Here is a 17,838-nt window from a genome sequence, read left to right on the forward strand (position 1 = left end):
CTTCAGTCGTTGGGTTAGCAATATTTCGAGCAGTATCAGCCGGTTCCGTTGCCCGTTATACACATCAATCTGGATTCTGACCAAACGCATTAATTACATTTGTGGCGCTTTTCAGCAGTTCAATACGTAACCTATGAAAAACTACTTTAATGTACATCAAACTCACAGTACTATAATACCAGTACTCACAGTACTATTCTGCACCCAATTACAAATGCATAAAATATCAATTACGGTCATATGCGCATTGATGGATAAATAATTAAATCAGTTACGAAAGTACCGAAACTTGATCGATGAAATTCCTGTTAAATCTCGAATCTAATCGGGAGTACATCATTAACTTTACAATCATATAGTCAGTACAGTACGTACTGTACAGCTTAGGACAAAATGGTAGCATACCCAACATCTCCACATTCAGTACGAATGCAGTGCAGTACACTGTACGGCTAAGTTCAAAATATCCGGTTCGTACAAGTGCACTGCACCGCATGCGTACAGAATGCTGGGTATCGGGCTATGCGACCATTTCGTCCTACATTGTATTTGATATTGTTATTGTCAAATGCGGAAAAGTTCGACAGAACCGATGCACAAATCTACACGCCGAGATCGTAGTGCAAAGGCTAAACGGCCTGCTTCACCAACTGTTGCGTCGTATTAATTATTCGTCAGTAACACTCCTATGAATATCAAGTATCATTTAGAAATAATTTTTCGGATGGCAATAAGGAAGAATAAGAATAAATCTAACAAAACAGCTTATTATTAATAACTGTAAGAAATACTCACGCAATGCATTTGGACGACTCAATATTAAATATCTCGTTTCTTTTGTGGTTTTGTTTAAACTTTGGTAACATTTTTGATTTTTCGCCGTTGAGTACGACAAGAAAAACGTGAGATTTAAATCATTTAATTCATCTACCGCAACACTTTTATTTTACGTAATTCTCAGAATGCCAACAGACCAACAAACGACTAGAGCGTAAAACAAGAATAACACAAACCAGAAACATTTTAAACTTAAAGCTCTGTCCACATTGAAACATCAGACGAAGTGACGCAAACAACAGTCGACGCGACAAAAAGCACGATAAAAACAACCAGAATGACTTTTTCCAGATTCTCAAACCATGACCAGACTGCGCTATTTTATAACATCAATGTACAGCCACAACAAGAACATGCAAAAAAATTATTATCATTTATTGGTCCCTTAAATTGTATCAAGATTGTTGGGCGGCGACTCAGCGTTACTCCTGACTGCCGATTTTTGCGCGCCATTGAGCATGCAGCATCTTCCGCTGGCATTTCGGACAGGGCTTCGTGGCGTTCATACATCTCTTGTGGAAAACCGCGTAGCATTTGGAACACTAATAAAAACATTAAAAATATACTCATTTTAATTTAAAAGACCAGAAAAACATTCGCTGATAGAGCGAAAACAGCGGCATATTTTTTGCGGAATTTTGTTTTGTATAACAAATTCTGCAAATTTTAAATTAAATTTTAAATTAAAAATTTAATTCAGCTTTGCTATGGACTATGGTTGCACACTTACATGTAAACGAGGAAAATGGTGAACGAGGAAAACTATATTTTATTGTTTAAAGGTTTTTACATGCATCTAAAATTACTCTAAATCATTCAATACAATATTAATAAACTGCTAAAACAAATAATTAATACCAATAAATGCTAATAAAAATTCTAATAAAATTGTTAACTGTTGATAAATTCAAAATTACTGAGAGAACCGTTTAATGCAAAATTCTCACAGTATATGTGTATTACAAACTGCAAAATGCCTGGATATTTTCAGAAGACGATATTCCGATTTTTTTTAAAAATTATATCAATGAAGTTGAAATCAATATCAAGATTTTAACCTGATAATTGTCCTTGGTATCGAAGGCGTGCAGTACTTCTCCCACGCGGCAGACTTCACAAATAAATCCCCGCTGACTACACAGGAAGCACTTGCGGACATGATCAATGCCAAACTGGATGGCGGTCTTCATTTTGGGTATCAGCGATCCATTCCGTGTCATCAGTAAATCCTGCACAATAAATGATTTTCGAAGCGGAGATAAATTTACCACTGAAGCACTGGTTGAATGGTTTTATCAACACCCAGCTGACTAATTTACAATTATTAAGTGTGATAAAAAAATGTTCTACCGGTAAAAAATTATCTTTAAAAGTAGCTATAACTTCTAAATGAAAATTCTTTTATTACAGACGGCTAGCATCGACGTTGTGGGATGCGGGTACATACCGCAGTCGCAGTGTACCATGGATCACTCCCAAAAGTGCACTAAGTTAACCACTGCACTACACACGTTCGCTACACTCACCTATTTAAAAACAAAATAGCAATAGTATACCACTCTATTTACCACTGGAAATAGTAATGCATTCACGGAGAATGAATTTTTAATTACTAATTTATTATTTTTAAATAGTTTTAATTTCCCAGAGAACTGAACTGCACAATATGTTCAACACAATACTACATACCTGAACATACATGACACAAATCATTACAAATACGTGACAAGAATCTCAACTTCCACAAACGAGAATATGTGCATGTGGGACGTACCAGCAGCGAATAGACATGGATACTTTCGTGGAGATGATCATGCGGCCATAATCGCTGGTTGAACTGCTCACATACGTCCTTTTTACACGTCCACAGATAAGATTTGACAATTTGCAGTTGAATGCGATAATGCTATACAAAAAACTCGTTAGATAAATGAAATAAACTTTATCATATTTTTTCTAAGCATTTCTGCCATGCCTAACGCGTATTACTTTGTACCTGAGCTTCTTCCATTTGTGCAATATACGTGTACAGTTTCGGGTTCAACTCTTTCAGATCGAATAACGGTGTGGTCTCCACCGCGTCAATTAACTCTTTAGCACGACTGCAAACTACACAAACGAAAAAACACGTTGGAAAAAACACGATCCAAACGTGGAACGGATCGACGAATTTACGGATAATATTTCGACATCGCTAAAATTTTTTAATTACGAGAATACTAATACAAAATAAAATAAAACAATGCACACTGTGAAAGTTATGTCGAGAACAAACCTTTATACTTTCTAAAATCCCAGTTATGGATAATCAGCGAGGGAATCACCGATTCATTGTCCACATGACAATCCAAACAATAATACAATCGATCGAAATGGCATAAACGCGATTTTCCGTAAACTGCAAAACCAGGCTAACATTAACAGACTGCATACTGAATTTTCAAACACAAAAATCAAATCCCATGCACTTAAATGTAAAGTTCACACTAGATCAATGATAAATGTTAGTTCAGCTCCTGGTGTCTATAATCGGAAGCGCACATTCAAAAAAGCAAATGTACACCGAATGTCAACTGTACTTGTATAAGAGTAGCGAAATGAGGACAAATTCTGCTGAATATCCAAAATACCGAAATCGTAGTGCACCGGCTGTACCGCTAACTGGTGTTTACGCTGCACGCATGGTGCAAAGTGCAAACTACTACGTACAGAATATCATGTGTTGCTTATAAACAACTTGCTAATAAACTTTTTTTCAAATGGCAATGAAAAAATTCAGTCCAACGATGTAACTTTTATTATAATTATCAGAATTACTCACGCATTCCAATTGGACGACCACATGCACCGCATTTGTAATGCTGCGCACGCAGCCCCTTTTCCAGGGGAATTTTCACCAACAATTCACGCTTTTTGCCCTTCAAAACGCGATATCATTTTATTCAACATAAATATAACGATCAACAGTATTTTCTACCGTACTTCAATGCTTTTAGTGGATATCACATAATCAGGACTGAGAATTTCAAAATCATGCTCAAAATCTCCCGGCGACATCTGTAAATCAAGAAATATTTCAAAATCGATTTTATACGAACTTCCGCAATTTGAAAAAAAAAACTTTAAATTTACAATTTTTCTTACATCATATTGAGAAGCGGTGGGCGTACCAGCCGAACTGCTATCGCTCTGGAAGGCGTCAATCATCTGAGCAAATTGCGATGATCCAATGCCCAGGGAACTGGAGAAGCCCGGCGTGATGGCCACGCTGCGTTCCTGCACAGCGTCAAAACTTTCATCTAAAACACAGCATGATCTGGGAAACAGTGTCCAAACATTAATCTGTGTAAAACTTTGCTTAAGGCTTGCACTTGCATCGCATGTGGGCAAAACTATATTAAATTTTACACTGCATAAAACGGGAATAAAAATTAGCTGATAAAACGTAAACGGCAAAGTGGATACCGTTATAAACTGCAATCGGTCACATATCGTAGAACAACGGCTTAAAGCGCCTGTTACAGGTCGGCCACGCCAAGTTGTCAACAAACGTTTGCTTATTTATTAAATATTTTCGAATGACTCTAGAATTTTTTATTTAACTTTAGCATGATAACTATTTCTATTCTGTATGATTTGAACCTAAGATAGCCAACAAGTAAGAGTTTTTCGAAAAGTTGCAACAGAAAATTCGAAGGCCCCTTGCTTTACAAAACGTCCCGACCCGTCTACCGTGGTCGCCTTCCGTTGAATCCGTTCGCCCTAAATTTGTCAATAAATCGGGGTCATCCCTTAGTCCATCGGTGACAACTCAAGACTGTTTGATGTCCAATATTGTCTCGGAAGAAATATCACCTGGTTCTCTTCGAACGCCTGGGAGGTCGAAACTGCGACTTGGAGATTAGCACTGTCAACATGGAGGAGGACGCTCTTCTAGCGATCCCCACAGAAACGTGGAATGTCTTCCCTAATCATCTTTGACACAAAACGATTAAGGAGATATATCGCATCAGTTTAAGCTATGGTATAGACCAGGGAAACGCGGCTCATTTCGTCGCAGCGGATTCCCATTGCGCGCATCATTTTTCTTCGATCGCTTTGTCGAACCTTTTGCCGACTCGCCCGTGTAGAAAATGTTTTTTTAGAGTTTCTGCTAAGATAAGTATACTGACCGGAATGACACCACTAAAGATCTGGCTTCGGACCTTGTTTTCTGACATCAAATTTCAAAGCCAACGGTCAGATAATGATTTCAGTAAATGCAGACTTTAATTCTGTATTAGAAACAAGCAATTAAACTGGAGTAGGCAAACTTTATCCAATTTTAAAAAAAATGAGTTGATGTTTTGGTGACAACTTGGCGTGGCCGACCTGTATATGTTCAAGAAGCACGCGGCAAACGCATAATCGAAAAAATAGAATTTACGAGTTCAATCAACCAGCAGCTTTTTCGTTTATTTTGTACACAGCTTCTTTGTCAACAGTTCGTTTCTATTCTGTAGAAAAACATCAAACAGAAAATGGAAAACATTCAAAGAAAACTTAATGCTTAGAAAATCGCTTAACGCAAAAATCTTCAAAAAATACGTGTATTATATACTGTAAAATGCCTGGATATTTTCCGACAGACGATATTTAATTTTTATAAAATTAGATTAATGCATTTCAAATAAATGTCATTGTTTCCAGATCGCACAGGGTTTCGTTTGTTTTCCGTTTTTTTCAAATGCAAATCTGACCAACAGTGAAAATGCAAGTACAGAGTAATCCTGCAAGTAATATAATAACAATACATAGTAAAATAAATCAGAAAATAAGTAATAAAAACTATTTAAAAAAAGCACCATACGAACAAGAACTGACTTACGCGTCGCCGCCCGCTTTTTCCGTACACTCCGCGGCGACGGCACCACATCCGCATCATCATATGACGACGACCAACCGGTATGCTTGCCGACCAGATTCGACCCGGAATGATTGGACTCCGCATCCGCCCCCTCCTCCTCCACTTCCGCCCGCTCCCGCAGCGGCCGCCCGATGGGCAGGGGGAGGGAGGCCGGCGACTGCCGGTGCATCTCCTCCTCATCGCGCCGCACCGTCGCCATGCTGTCCACCGTCGTGATTTTGAGAATGGCCTCCAGCTCCTCATCCAGATGTTCCGTGGTGATGATCTTCGGGGGCAGGGGGAGATCGGCGAGGGGTTGGGGTGGCGGGAGGGGCGAGGATTGGGCGCGGGGCCGCAGGACGGTGCCGTTGCGGGTACGGGTGGGGATGATGGTGGTTTCGCCGTCGCTGGCGGTGTCGGGGAGGTCGGGTGGGGAGCATGGGGGTTCCGGTGGTGAGGGGGTGGCATGATCTGAACAAACAGGAAGAATTCATCAAAAAAAGTCTCTATCGCTTTTGCTACAGATGAGCCGGGAAATTTCCACCTGTTTGAAACGTTGCCATACCAGAGATTAGCCATTGGACTACAACAATTACACCAATTCTCTAAATCATCGGCCCAACTATGGCTTACAGTACTGTATACGAAAAGCACAAGATTTTTTTCGAAATATCTGGCGAAGCAAGCAATAACATTGTCTCCGCCGAACAACTTACCAAAAATAAAATAAAACTGATTTTGGTCCTTCTGGTTAAATTCTGTCAAAAGGAAACTGCACTATGATAGTTACACAAACGGTATTCTCAAATAGTATAACGAATTGTAATCCACAAAATTAAAGTTTTCTCATCCGTTTAAGTCAAGACTGAGGCACCAGACGGCCAGAGAAGCGTTTGTGATTTTCCTAAACTTTGCCGAAGTTTCGCTGTCCCCGTTCTCGATATTTGAGTGTTCAAAAAAGCGTTAACAGGAGCAACGACTTTTAAGGAAAAGAAAAACAGAAAAATCCTGTCGCTCACCACTGGGCGGTTGGTTGTGTTTCTGGTTTTCTGGATCGGGCAGCAAGCCCGCCAATAACAGCGCCCGTCTGTCCCACCGATTCAGATCCTTATCAATGGACAAACAGAATGCAAAATTCTGTAGACCTGCCAACAATATTTTTTCACATCTATTAAATCAATGGAAATTTGCAAAACAACGCACGCAAATTATTTTGTGTGAAAAAGGTACAAGAGGACATTACGCAAAACATTACTGTACTGCACACAAAATGTCTCACCTAATAAGTGACCGCTAACAATGTCCAGCATTTCCGGATCCCGCAAAAACGCCCACGGCTGGTAAAACGTTCTGTGGAAAAATGTTGGAAAAACAAAGTCATGTCATCAAATATACAAATATCACAGCCATACTATTCCATTAATTATATGCACCAAGCCACTTTTCTACGAATCTCCCTACAGGACATGTGTTGCCATTCGAATGCATAATTTGCACTGTAAAAGAATTTCTCTTCGCCGATTAGTTAAGCTGCTAAACGCTAAATTAAAATACCTTTAATACCACAAAAAAACGCCATAGTTTTCATGAAATTAATTGTAATTTGACGAACAATTACTAGAAAAATTAAAACAAACTGAAATGCATTAAAAAACTCTCAAAAAACTGTAGTTTTGCCGGTGATGCTCAATATACAAACTAATAAAAAATAGGCATAATTTCAGAATAAAAATGTCTGACCTGGTTAACTCCTCGTTTGAGACAATGGCATGAAGGTAAGATTCAAAGAGGGAATCGTTCAAGGCCAGCCGCAGCCACACCTGAAAGGAATCGATGAGGCCAGCAATCACACACATCTGTCGCCTTTTCCCATACCCGACAACGGCTAACATCCGTGCGGACGGACCGGGCGAAATTGATCCTCTGCAGGACATCTCGATGGCAGACAGTACTGACAACCGGCCAGAAATTCTAAGAGGAAAAAACTCGGATGCATGATGCAAAACAAGTAGCCAAATTATTTCTTGATTATAATTTGCTGGCCTTTTATCCTTGAATTTTTACTATGCACTTTTCACTGTATTTTTAGCAGTGATTATCAGTTTTAACTTTTAAAAGGCAAAAAATTAATTTCGAAAAAAATCAGATACGTACAAAACAAAATAGAGAAAACAATTGCCAGTACGTAAAAGCTGACATAAACATTAGACAGAAACATGAGGACAATTCGTTCAGCAAAGCGAAATACGAGTGCGGAATGGCACATTAAGTACTTAAGCAAAAATTCCAAAATAATATTTTAATCGCACTTCACAATTTCTTTATAAAATTGTTTCGACAGCGCTGTTTTTCCATCGGCACAATTTTCTTACCGTGTTTTCCAGGAGCGACGACTTGGAAATTCCGAATGCTGAGGAAAGCTACACAGAGATAAATAAAATAACGTTAATAAACACCGGTTAGACAATGGTTATCTATCGAGGAAAACCAAACACTTGCATGCAGATACCGACACAATCCTATCTATCAATGCCAATACGATAACACGATTAGCATCGTATCCTACAAATGCAACACATTTTTCTTGAGTTTTATTTACAAAATTATAGTCCAGTTGATTACGTCAGTGCCGCCTGCTATAACGTTCTCGAAATGATCAACAATAAAATAAATAAAACTGCGTAAACAGGCACAACGCCTATTTTACAGTTCAAACTGCAAATGCACACGAATATTATGCGACTTGCAACACCGTGTAGCAAAACGGATACAGAAAAGTCGTAGGGTACTGGCTTTGCAGTGATAACGAGTACAAACCTAGGACACAGATTTTCATCATTTTGTTTATGCATTCTAACCTTAAAGGAAATCCGCTTCTTTTTTTTAAAATCACGATTTGATAATTGTCAACGAGACTATAAAAACCCAAAACTTGAAAGTGAAACCGTATAAGGATAATACAGCCGCAAAATCATAATTAAATAAGTTAAAGCAATAAAGCCAAAACATTGTAATAAACAGTTCCGCTTAAGAGAGTTTTTTAAATTACATTTTAATCTTTTTAACGTAAGTCATCTGCTAATTAAAACTTATGAAACAGTACAAAAAATTAACAGACTGTTTGCTTTTCATAAGCATGCATGACACACACACGTACCTGCTTTAAATTTAAAAAATTTCTTCGATTTTCACTTTCAGTGTGCGACTCCTAGAATCAATTTTAAAAAATACCTTGACAGTCCAAGAATTCGGCAGTTGTCCATGAAGCAGTACAGCTTCTATCAAGCTGCACAGATTTTCCCCCAGTTCATCACTGGAACGACGGATAATTTTACATTTTTTTAAAAACCATAGCGTTTGGCGGTGGCCCACCTGACAACAGCTGACTGGTCCCTGGCCAACTGCTGCTGAATAGCATGCACACCACTCGATAATTCCTCCACGATGCGCCGTTTCACCAGATCGGCGAAGAAGCGCTGATCCGCGTCGGATACAGCAACGTCCACTGTAAACAAAGACGCCATGCTGCCCAACTGGCGGATAAATTTGCAACGGGAGAAGAGGAAGCCAATCTTACTGGTCGAATGCGCGAAGCAGCTGAATTGGAATCCGTCAGCAAATAATTTCCCAAGCGACGGAAAGTGTCAGACAGCGAGAAATCATCAGGATTCCGCAGATAATAGTGGCATCGTATCCACTAATAAGCGATACTGCACGCACTATTATTAACAGAAATTAATATTAATTAATTAATATTTATTAAAGTTAAATGTTAATAATAATTTTCTTAGTGATAATTATAAATTAAGCGTCATAATGTTTCGTGCAAATTAATGGAAAAATTTTCAAGGCAACATTTGTAACATAACAACACCACTTCAGATTATTTAAGCAAGCTGCAAGCAACAGCAAGTTCAATGGCCAAGATAAGCCGACTAAATAAAAAGCTACACGAGCACAACATTACAACAATTACAAACTGAAAAATAGAAATACGCAAAATTCGTATGATGGAAAATGATTAAATTTTCAATTTCCATACAGCCGGGTAGCGAAGGATACGTTATAAACGCCGACCACCAGCATAAAGGTAGCACAGGAACAGGGTCTGCTACAAGCATGAATGGGCGAATGGGAATGCAGTTCAGCGGTTCATTGGAGCCAGTGTGAATGCATGAATGGAAAAAGCGTGCCATCGATCGCTTACGTATTCTGAGTGATCAGTTCGGAAAACTCGGATTCCGAAAAGCTTTCTCATCCTATAATCGCGAAAAACCACAACACAACATCAGGAAAATTGTAGCAGGTTATCATCCTCGGGGATTTCTTACCAGAATGCACGATAGATTTCATACATAAGCAGCGCATTTTGTAATGCACTGAACGTTTCACGTTTGTGAACCTGGGAGGTTTTTCGATCTGTGACTGCAGAGAGCTGCGTCTCTTTGGCTGATGATTTTCATTTGTACCATAATTTCGTTTGATTTGAATGCTTTCTTGGTCAGATCTCTGTGAACTGTAAGAGTTTTTGATTGTGTAAAATATCAGCCGGGATCAGGAGGAGTGGAAGATGGACGGAGCCCTCGATTTGTACGCGGACGAGAATGACAACTTTGACGAGAACTTTGGCCAGGTACGCTGTCCTCTCAGAACTTATGATGTCCCACTGGATGACATTTTAGCATCATCACCGCAAATGATTTGGCAACTATGAGATTTTATTTTTTAAAATTATTTTTGTTTTGTGCACCGTAAAGAATTTTAGCTGTGCTGTAAAACAGTAAAAGTAAAAGCCCTACTCTAATTTTTTATTTTCACTGTGAGATCGTGTAATAAAATCCGGCGAGCATCGTAGTACCCTGTATGAATCATTGGTTTCTTGAATATGTTTACTGAACTTATCGCTATAGCGCAGCGTTAATTTTGCTTCGACGATTTCCCCACTTTCTCAGACATTCATCAGTTCTTAATTTTTACAGGAAGGAATGCGTGATCACAGCGGGGATGCTGGTGTCGATCTGTACAACGATGTCCTCGGAGGCGATACACCCAGCGGACCGAACAAGGTACAGGATTAAAGAAAACCGCGGCACCATCGGATATGGATGGACGGATGAACAGGGAAATGGTGTCGTCAGCGCTGCAATTGTGAGTATTGTGTTGCTGTAGGGCGACAGCGATCATGGCGGCGGGGAGATGATGGACGACAGCAGTTTCCACGGCGGACAGCAGTCAGCGGCCGGCAGCGGTGGAGGACGTCGCTACAGTCTCATTCTCGGCAATCTAACCTGGGTTAGTTACAAGCGTTTGCATTCTGCGCACCAAACACGGTGATCAAAGGTGTTGTTTTGACTGTGTTTTTTATTCCCTGTTGCACGTTGTTATACTTGACCATAGGGCTTGTGTATTACTGTGACTAGTTTTTGCCTATTTAATTTATTGTTTAAGGTGATAAGTGATAGAGGAATTTTCCTGGTAATTTTTTGTGGTATTAGTATTATTATTTTTCTACTGTAAATATATTTGGACGGGTCTGGATTTTCAAATGGGGGAAAAGAAGGACCACGCGCACAGCTACGCTGAAGCGTATTAATCAGCCAAGCTCTTTTTTGTCTTTCCTTGCTAAATGTGTCTGTGTGTTTTCATGGCTTAAGTACTGTACTGCTAGTATTCGTTGAAATTGATTTTCGGGGAATGTTTTTGAGACTTGGGAAGTGATGCTGCGAGCACTGGTTGATTGCAGTGACATCTCTGGTTTACCTTGTATTCGTTTATATTTTACCATCGTTTGTGTTCGCTGCGTTGAGAACCGACAAATGCATAAGACCGTTGTTATTATTGACGACCCCGATGATCTGTTATCTGTGCGGTATTAAACGCGCGGTCGTTTTGGATGGGTGTTTTGGTTTGTTGTCGGCGCTGTCAGTCCATTATAATTTATGGAGAGGCTTTGAAAATATTTTAAAATTTTTACCGAAATACCAAAAACTCTTGCCGAAAGATTCCCAGTTAAAATTCGGTACATGTTACCATGACACCTCAATTTTATTTTTGATTTTACCATGGTACTTACTTTTATTGTTATAGTCCTGCTTTTTATTTATTAAATGGCTACCGTAATGGTTATTACTTATTATTTTATTGAAATTTACTTAAAAAAGCATATATGGTTTTTATACGTTTTCGTAAACTGAAATGAACCTTTGTATATTTTAGGGCGTTTTATAGCATTATTTTCTGGGCCGGGCACTATTTATTTGCATGAAAGTCAATCAGTTTAGAAAAGAACTACTCTCATAGAACAGCACTATTTTATTTGAAATAAAACTATTGCTTTTTTGTAATTGTTGAACACCACGCTAACATACTCCGAGATTGCGCTGCCTATTTAATTTTGTTTTAATTTAATAAAAATTTGGTTTAATTTGTTATTTTCGTTTTAATCAGTTTTTAATTTAGCTAATTCAGTAATTGATTTTTCGATAACAATTTTAATTCTTGTCTTTTCCGTTCTCAGAACGGAAACGGCGTTCTGTTATCGACTGAACCGTTTGCCGGAAATATTTGGTTTTATTCTATAGCGGTAAAAATCTAAAACTTAATAATACCAGGCTTTTATCGATAAAAATTGTAAAATAAAACAATATTAATTTTCGATTTGCCGGCATGGAATCCCTTGCACACTGGGAAATACGGAATCAGTTACACCATACAAAGTTGTATATATTATTGCAGTGGACATCAGATGACGACATCCAGGAGCTAATCGACAGCTTCGGCATCCAGGATCTGTATGAAATTCGCATCCATGAGAATCGTTCCAATGGTCAGTCCAAAGGTTTTGCCATCATCACGGTCGGCTCGGAAGAGACATCCCGATTTCTTCAAGCGGAAATCCCCAAAAAGTATGGTCTGTGCGTGCTGGACGCCGGCGCCCATCTTTACCATAGAATTGTTGTTCTGTTTTTGCATGTATTTGTTGAAGACAAATACGGGAAAACAGAATGTGCGAACGATCCGTATAAAATATGCAAAATTCAACCGAAAACAGCAATCCGAGTTTGGAAGCTTTTAATACGATGTCGAACCAGATGCGTAGTGTGTATAAAATTATTAATAATCGTAACATTTATTTAATCTATTTATATAAGTGTATTCATTTGTACGTTATGAACTTATAATAACTTATACATAAATTACATACATTTATTTTTATATACATACATATACTGAATAAGCAGAATTCGTGCAAATAAACAGTTATGACGACAATTAGCTACTGAAAAACAGAACAGAAAAAGCAACAAATCACTCAAAAATAAAGATATTATTAGTAAGGCTGTTCAAAGATACATTTCTTACAAAGTGCCGTTTGTTTATTTTTCTGGGTTACCATCAAGCAAATAAAAAGCAAGTTTTAAAATTTTTGAATAAGGAAAACTAGGATCTGCGTGGATAATCATAATAGTCTGAAATGTTTGGCTAATAGGTGTATTTATAGTATTATACTATTTTATCAGTATTTATTTTAATAACGGTTATTTTATTAGGATGTATCGGTGAACGATATGAATACAATTATTATGATCATGATAAATAATACCTAATCATAAGTATACCACAAACGATTATATCATATGATTATATTTTATTTGTTGCATATTTTTCTTTTAGTTAAGTAATCATTAATTTTTATACTTTATAACAGTTTTCACAGGGATCTGCAAGGCCAGACGCCGGTGTGCGTGCCCTTTTCGCGGCAGGCACTGAACACCTTCGACGCCCAGTCCCGCAAGAACGAGGGCAACCGCGGCAACCAGATGCAGAACAATCAGGGTAACCAGGGTAATCGGGGCGGCGGGATGATGGGGAACCGCGACGGAGACCGGGGTGGTGGCGGCGTCAACAACAACAACAACATGGGCATGCAGAACCGGCAGAACGACAACCGCCCGCGACTGCCGCCGGGTTTCCCGCAACCCGGCACGCGCCTGCCGGGTCTGCCTGGATTACCGCGTTTCCCGCTGGGCATGGGTCTACCGGGAGGTAAGCTCAGTTTGGAATTTTCCAAACTTTTTATACCCATACCATTAATATTAATGTAATAAAGATGTTAAATAAATTATTAATTTGAATCATTGTGAAATTATCATTGTATTGGGTTTTATTGGATTCATAATACTGTAATAACTATTTAAAATCTTACATGCTAAAAAATTACTTATTTAGTATTTTATTATTTAAAATAATAATTATTTAAAATCTTACGCGCTAAGAAATTACTTATTTAGTATTTTATTATCCAAGATAAAGTGGGAAATTGTTCCGTTTGTTCCTTGTTCCGTTAATAATTATGGATTAAAGATTTTACATAAATTATTATAGCGAATAAATGTGAAATTGTTCCTTTTTCTAACTCGTATTATTGAAGATTGTGAATACATTATTACTGTGAATAAATACCTTTTTCACTTGTGTCATTAACAGTAAAATAAATATTAAGTACTACGAGTAAATCATAAATAAAGTGAATCTATTCTAAACCAGTCGTTGTATGAACGTTTCTTATTATTTTTGTTTGCAGTTATGGCAATGCGAGGCTTTCCACCTGGTATGCGCCCCGGATTGCCGGGAATGGTAAGAATTTTTTGTCTTTTTTAAAAAGACGGGTTGATCGCATTTGTTCTCCTTGTATAGCTACGTCCGGACCGACCGATGGGCATGGGCGGCATGGACTGGGATCCCACGGCAGCCTGTAAGAAGACGATTATCGTTTCTCCCAGATTTTTCCGCATCTCTCATTGATGTCACAGTGCATAGACAGATTGTGATGCGCATATGGTTTTCAATAATTGCTTAGATGTTTATTTTTATCTTATTTTTGCGGTGTTGTTTAATGCTCGTTATACTATAATAATCAATAATCTAATTAAATTCTAAATTACGATCGCAGTATTTTATTTTTGCGATGTTGTAATGCTGGTGTTTGTGTTACAGCGGCTGCCGCGGCGGCATTCGGTTTCGGAGCCGGCATGGGCCGGATGCCCACGCCCGGGCTGGGATTGCCGACGCCCCATGTCAATCCGGCATTCTTCGGAGCGCAGGCGTTCAGCGCTATGCAGTCACAAGAGTATGTGTACATTGGAAAAGCTTCTCGCATTAATAATATTTTCATACCCACCTTTAATTCAGTATTTAGTGAATCTGTCTTTTTCCTTGTTCCACCTAAATGTACTTTATGTTTGACATACCAGGATAATTTTTGACAGTGTTTTTTTTTTTTATTTTCCGTGGTTGATGGAACTTTTATTTTATATTCAAATGGTTTATTGATAAACTGGTATTTTTTGTAACACTTTATCATAATGAATTTTATAGTGGTTCTTTCAGTTTTTCAGTGCTGACTTTCTTCGTTTATTTTTAAGTTTTTTGTATTTACCGCATGCATAATTTTATTTATTCTTATTTATTGCATAATTATTGTTAAGTATTTATATTTTCTCTTTTTTCCAGAGGGTTTGATCGCGGTTCGGATATGGGTGGCGGATCACTGCCCAACTTGGTGCCGGGATCGGATGATTACGAGACGCTCATCTCGCAGATGAAGAGCGTAGCGTCCAATGCCATCGCGAAAGCGGCAGCCGAGTGTAAAACCGGTAAGCCGGCATTTGTTTTCATCTACAGTAATAGATTGTATTTTTCCCCGTTTACCGTCGTTTGTTTGTTATACATACTTACGAAATTACGGTTTTCTAGTTGAAATAATTGTATTTTGCCGTATATGTAGATCCTAATAGTGCGCTGGAGAAACTGGAGACCGCCCTGCTGATTGTCAGTTCGTGTAAGGTGTCAGATGATGATCGCGTACAACGCCAAATCAAAACCCTCCAGGAAGCCATCGACGATATCAAATCATCCAAACCCATCGAGTCGTACGTAATTTTTTTATTATTTTTTTGGTGGAATACATTATTTACTAAAATATATTCTTATTGCCTTATGATTAATTGTTGACGTAGTGTAAGTGATGCTGATTATAAATTCAATATATCCGGATATATTAGATGTTATGTGTGCGAGTACTTTGTACAGCCCTGCTCCACCACACGCGGACAGTTTCTCCCAAAAATCACCGTAGTTTACCCGTCGACAAATTGACAAATCTTTAATTTTCACATGATTCCCATATACGTCCAACATCTTCTGCACTTGTGATTTCAGTGCTGAAAGTGTGTTTCAAATTATGGTGGAATTAAAACTGGAGCAGACCTGCTTAAAAAAGCGGCTCGACCCTTCTACCTCGGCTGTCTTCGTCTCTTTCAAAATTTAATTAAAAATTCTGTTGCTGCCTCAATCCAAAAATGGAAACTTTAAGATGTTTGCCCTTTAATGCTCTTGTAAAAAACACTAGACAGTAGCCTAGTTCCGTTAGACCTCCTTGACCTTTGCAATGTGACTGAGGGCACTGTCAAATTAAAGGAGGACCTTCTTTGGTCGCTAGCTGTACAGTCATGTGATGTCGCTGCTAACTGATTTTGACAAAATTTCGTTTGCGAGATAATAAGAGCTATGTAAGCGTTTCCAGTCTAGGCTTAAGCTCGAAACATCCAGTTACAACAAATTTCGAAAAACGCGCAGGACTTTTTTGACAACAGTTTTATAGATATCTTCTTCAATTTACTTGGCACTTCCAGCTCTCTGCCAGTGTTATTGATATCTGCCGAAAAATTAAAATCATCTAATCTAATTCATGTCTCATCTTTTAAAAATAACACCTTGAGGTGACTCTGCTCTGTGCGCCAGGCAACCACATTTTCCAGTAGGTGCCGTTTAACATACAAGTCTATGGGACATGCATGTTGCTTTGAGGTCACCTCGAGCACAGCTCGGGCAAGAATTTTTTGCTAACCCCTACCGTACACCTCTTGAACCATTCTAAACTTTTCAAAAAAGCCCACTCGAAAATATTGATTGATGCAGGTTTTATAGCTGCAGTTATACGCACGGTAAAAATGGTCACTACCCCTTCCTCTTGATCGCCCCTTGGGGAGTTACCGGCATATCAAAAGATTCAGATCTTAGTATTACTAAATTTACAATAAAAATTTACATCAGGAAAGTATAAAGGATGAAACCTAACGACGCGCAGAAGTATTTTTAAATTTATGTTGTGCAACTGTCCGCGTGTGGTGGAGCAGTATACTGACTACAGTTTTTAAGCGCACCATTTTCCTCTTTGCGCTGCTGTACTGTAATACATAGCCGGTAGATTATGGCGTTCTTGTAAAGTCAGAAAATAAAAAAATCATAAATATTGTATTTTATTTATGGTAGTATTATTTACAGTAGAGTAGGCTAAAATCTATCAGCTTCTTCTAAAAAAAGTCGGCAAATTTATTTGTTGAATTAATGCAGTTTTACGAAATGCTTCACTTGTAGCTGCAGTAAGAGCGAATAAATCGGATTTAACTGAAAATAATACAGTTGAATGAAATAAATAAATCGGTATGGTTTAATCGAAAATAAAATCAAATAAAATAAATTGAAAATAAAATAAAGTGGATGTAACTGGTATGTGAAACTGTGTATTTTGTTGTAGGCGCAACGGTGACCGGCATTCACGGGATCGGGATCGTTCACGGGAGCGCGAACGCGACCGCCACCGCGACGACCGCGACCGGGATTCCCGGCGGGAGCGCGAGCGCGTCCGCAGTCGCTCCAAGAGTCCGCGCCGGCGCAGCAGCCCCGACCGGGACCGGGATTCCCGGCGGGACCGCGATCGGGATCGCGACCGGGACCGCCGCGATCGGGACCGGGATCGCGATCGACGGGATAGCGATCGCGAACGGGATCGTCGTCACTGAACGCCTCTCCTTTGCGCGGCTGTATTTAGTTAAAATTTTTTGACAATTTGATTCCACTATCATTATCCTGGATTGTAGTTTTCAACTATTCTGCGGTAGATGGTTTTTTTTGTTTCTGTTGTTTATATCATCGCAAGTATTGTGGTCATGAAACTCTGTTATTGGAAAAAGGGATTTTTTGGCGGGCTGTGACCTTTAATGTTGTGAGAAAGCGGTCTGAGGGAAAAACTGTTAAATTACGTATTTATTTGG

The 17,838-nt window shown here is 38.8% G+C and overlaps 2 protein-coding genes across 3 annotated transcripts; one reads left to right on the forward strand and one right to left on the reverse strand.

Annotated features, from left to right (window-relative positions):
- Positions 1–926: 926 nt before the first annotated feature.
- On the reverse strand, positions 927–9,724 carry LOC129601157 (uncharacterized). The gene is made up of 17 exons (XM_055499891.1): positions 9,300–9,724; positions 9,095–9,227; positions 8,954–9,035; positions 8,095–8,142; positions 7,598–7,693; positions 7,463–7,542; positions 7,002–7,072; positions 6,742–6,867; positions 5,705–6,193; positions 3,982–4,136; positions 3,820–3,894; positions 3,659–3,755; positions 3,113–3,235; positions 2,834–2,946; positions 2,612–2,743; positions 1,896–2,066; positions 927–1,379 (listed from the first exon to the last, which is right to left on the reverse strand). Coding segments are annotated over exons 1-17 (2,112 nt in total). The 5' UTR covers positions 9,301–9,724; the 3' UTR covers positions 927–1,259.
- Positions 9,725–9,930: 206 nt separating this feature from the next.
- LOC129601160 (cleavage and polyadenylation specificity factor subunit 6-like) lies at positions 9,931–17,837 on the forward strand. 2 transcript variants are annotated; one of them, XM_055499893.1, is made up of 11 exons: positions 9,931–10,355; positions 10,702–10,788; positions 10,892–11,014; positions 12,458–12,627; positions 13,431–13,768; positions 14,307–14,359; positions 14,420–14,477; positions 14,720–14,852; positions 15,236–15,378; positions 15,510–15,654; positions 17,322–17,837. In XM_055499893.1, the coding sequence occupies exons 1-11, from the start codon at positions 10,293–10,295 to the stop codon at positions 17,584–17,586; spliced, it is 1,578 nt and encodes a 525-aa protein (XP_055355868.1). In that variant the 5' UTR covers positions 9,931–10,292; the 3' UTR covers positions 17,587–17,837. The 2 variants fall into 2 exon arrangements, with proteins under 2 accessions (XP_055355868.1, XP_055355869.1); XM_055499894.1 differs by having other exon boundaries at positions 13,440–13,768.
- Position 17,838: the final 1 nt, after the last annotated feature.

This window comes from Paramacrobiotus metropolitanus, unplaced genomic scaffold, assembly GCF_019649055.1.
Source record: "Paramacrobiotus metropolitanus isolate TYO unplaced genomic scaffold, Prichtersi_v1.0 Parri_scaffold0000216, whole genome shotgun sequence".
Taxonomy (NCBI): domain Eukaryota; kingdom Metazoa; phylum Tardigrada; class Eutardigrada; order Parachela; family Macrobiotidae; genus Paramacrobiotus; species Paramacrobiotus metropolitanus.

Excerpts from the sequence above, each read along its gene's own strand:
- LOC129601160 (XM_055499893.1), top strand. The coding sequence starts at position 10,293 with ATGGACGGAGCCCTCGATTTGTACGCGGACGAGAATGACAACTTTGAC. Across the intron at positions 10,789-10,891 it reads CACCCAGCGGACCGAACAAG|GGCGACAGCGATCATGGCGG; the intron begins GTACAGGATTAA and ends GTGTTGCTGTAG. Across the intron at positions 14,360-14,419 it reads GCCCCGGATTGCCGGGAATG|CTACGTCCGGACCGACCGAT; the intron begins GTAAGAATTTTT and ends CTCCTTGTATAG.
- LOC129601157 (XM_055499891.1), bottom strand. Across the intron at positions 7,694-8,094 it reads CGTCGCTCCTGGAAAACACG|AATTTCTGGCCGGTTGTCAG; the intron begins GTAAGAAAATTG and ends TTTTCCTCTTAG. Across the intron at positions 6,194-6,741 it reads ACACAACCAACCGCCCAGTG|ATCATGCCACCCCCTCACCA; the intron begins GTGAGCGACAGG and ends CTGTTTGTTCAG.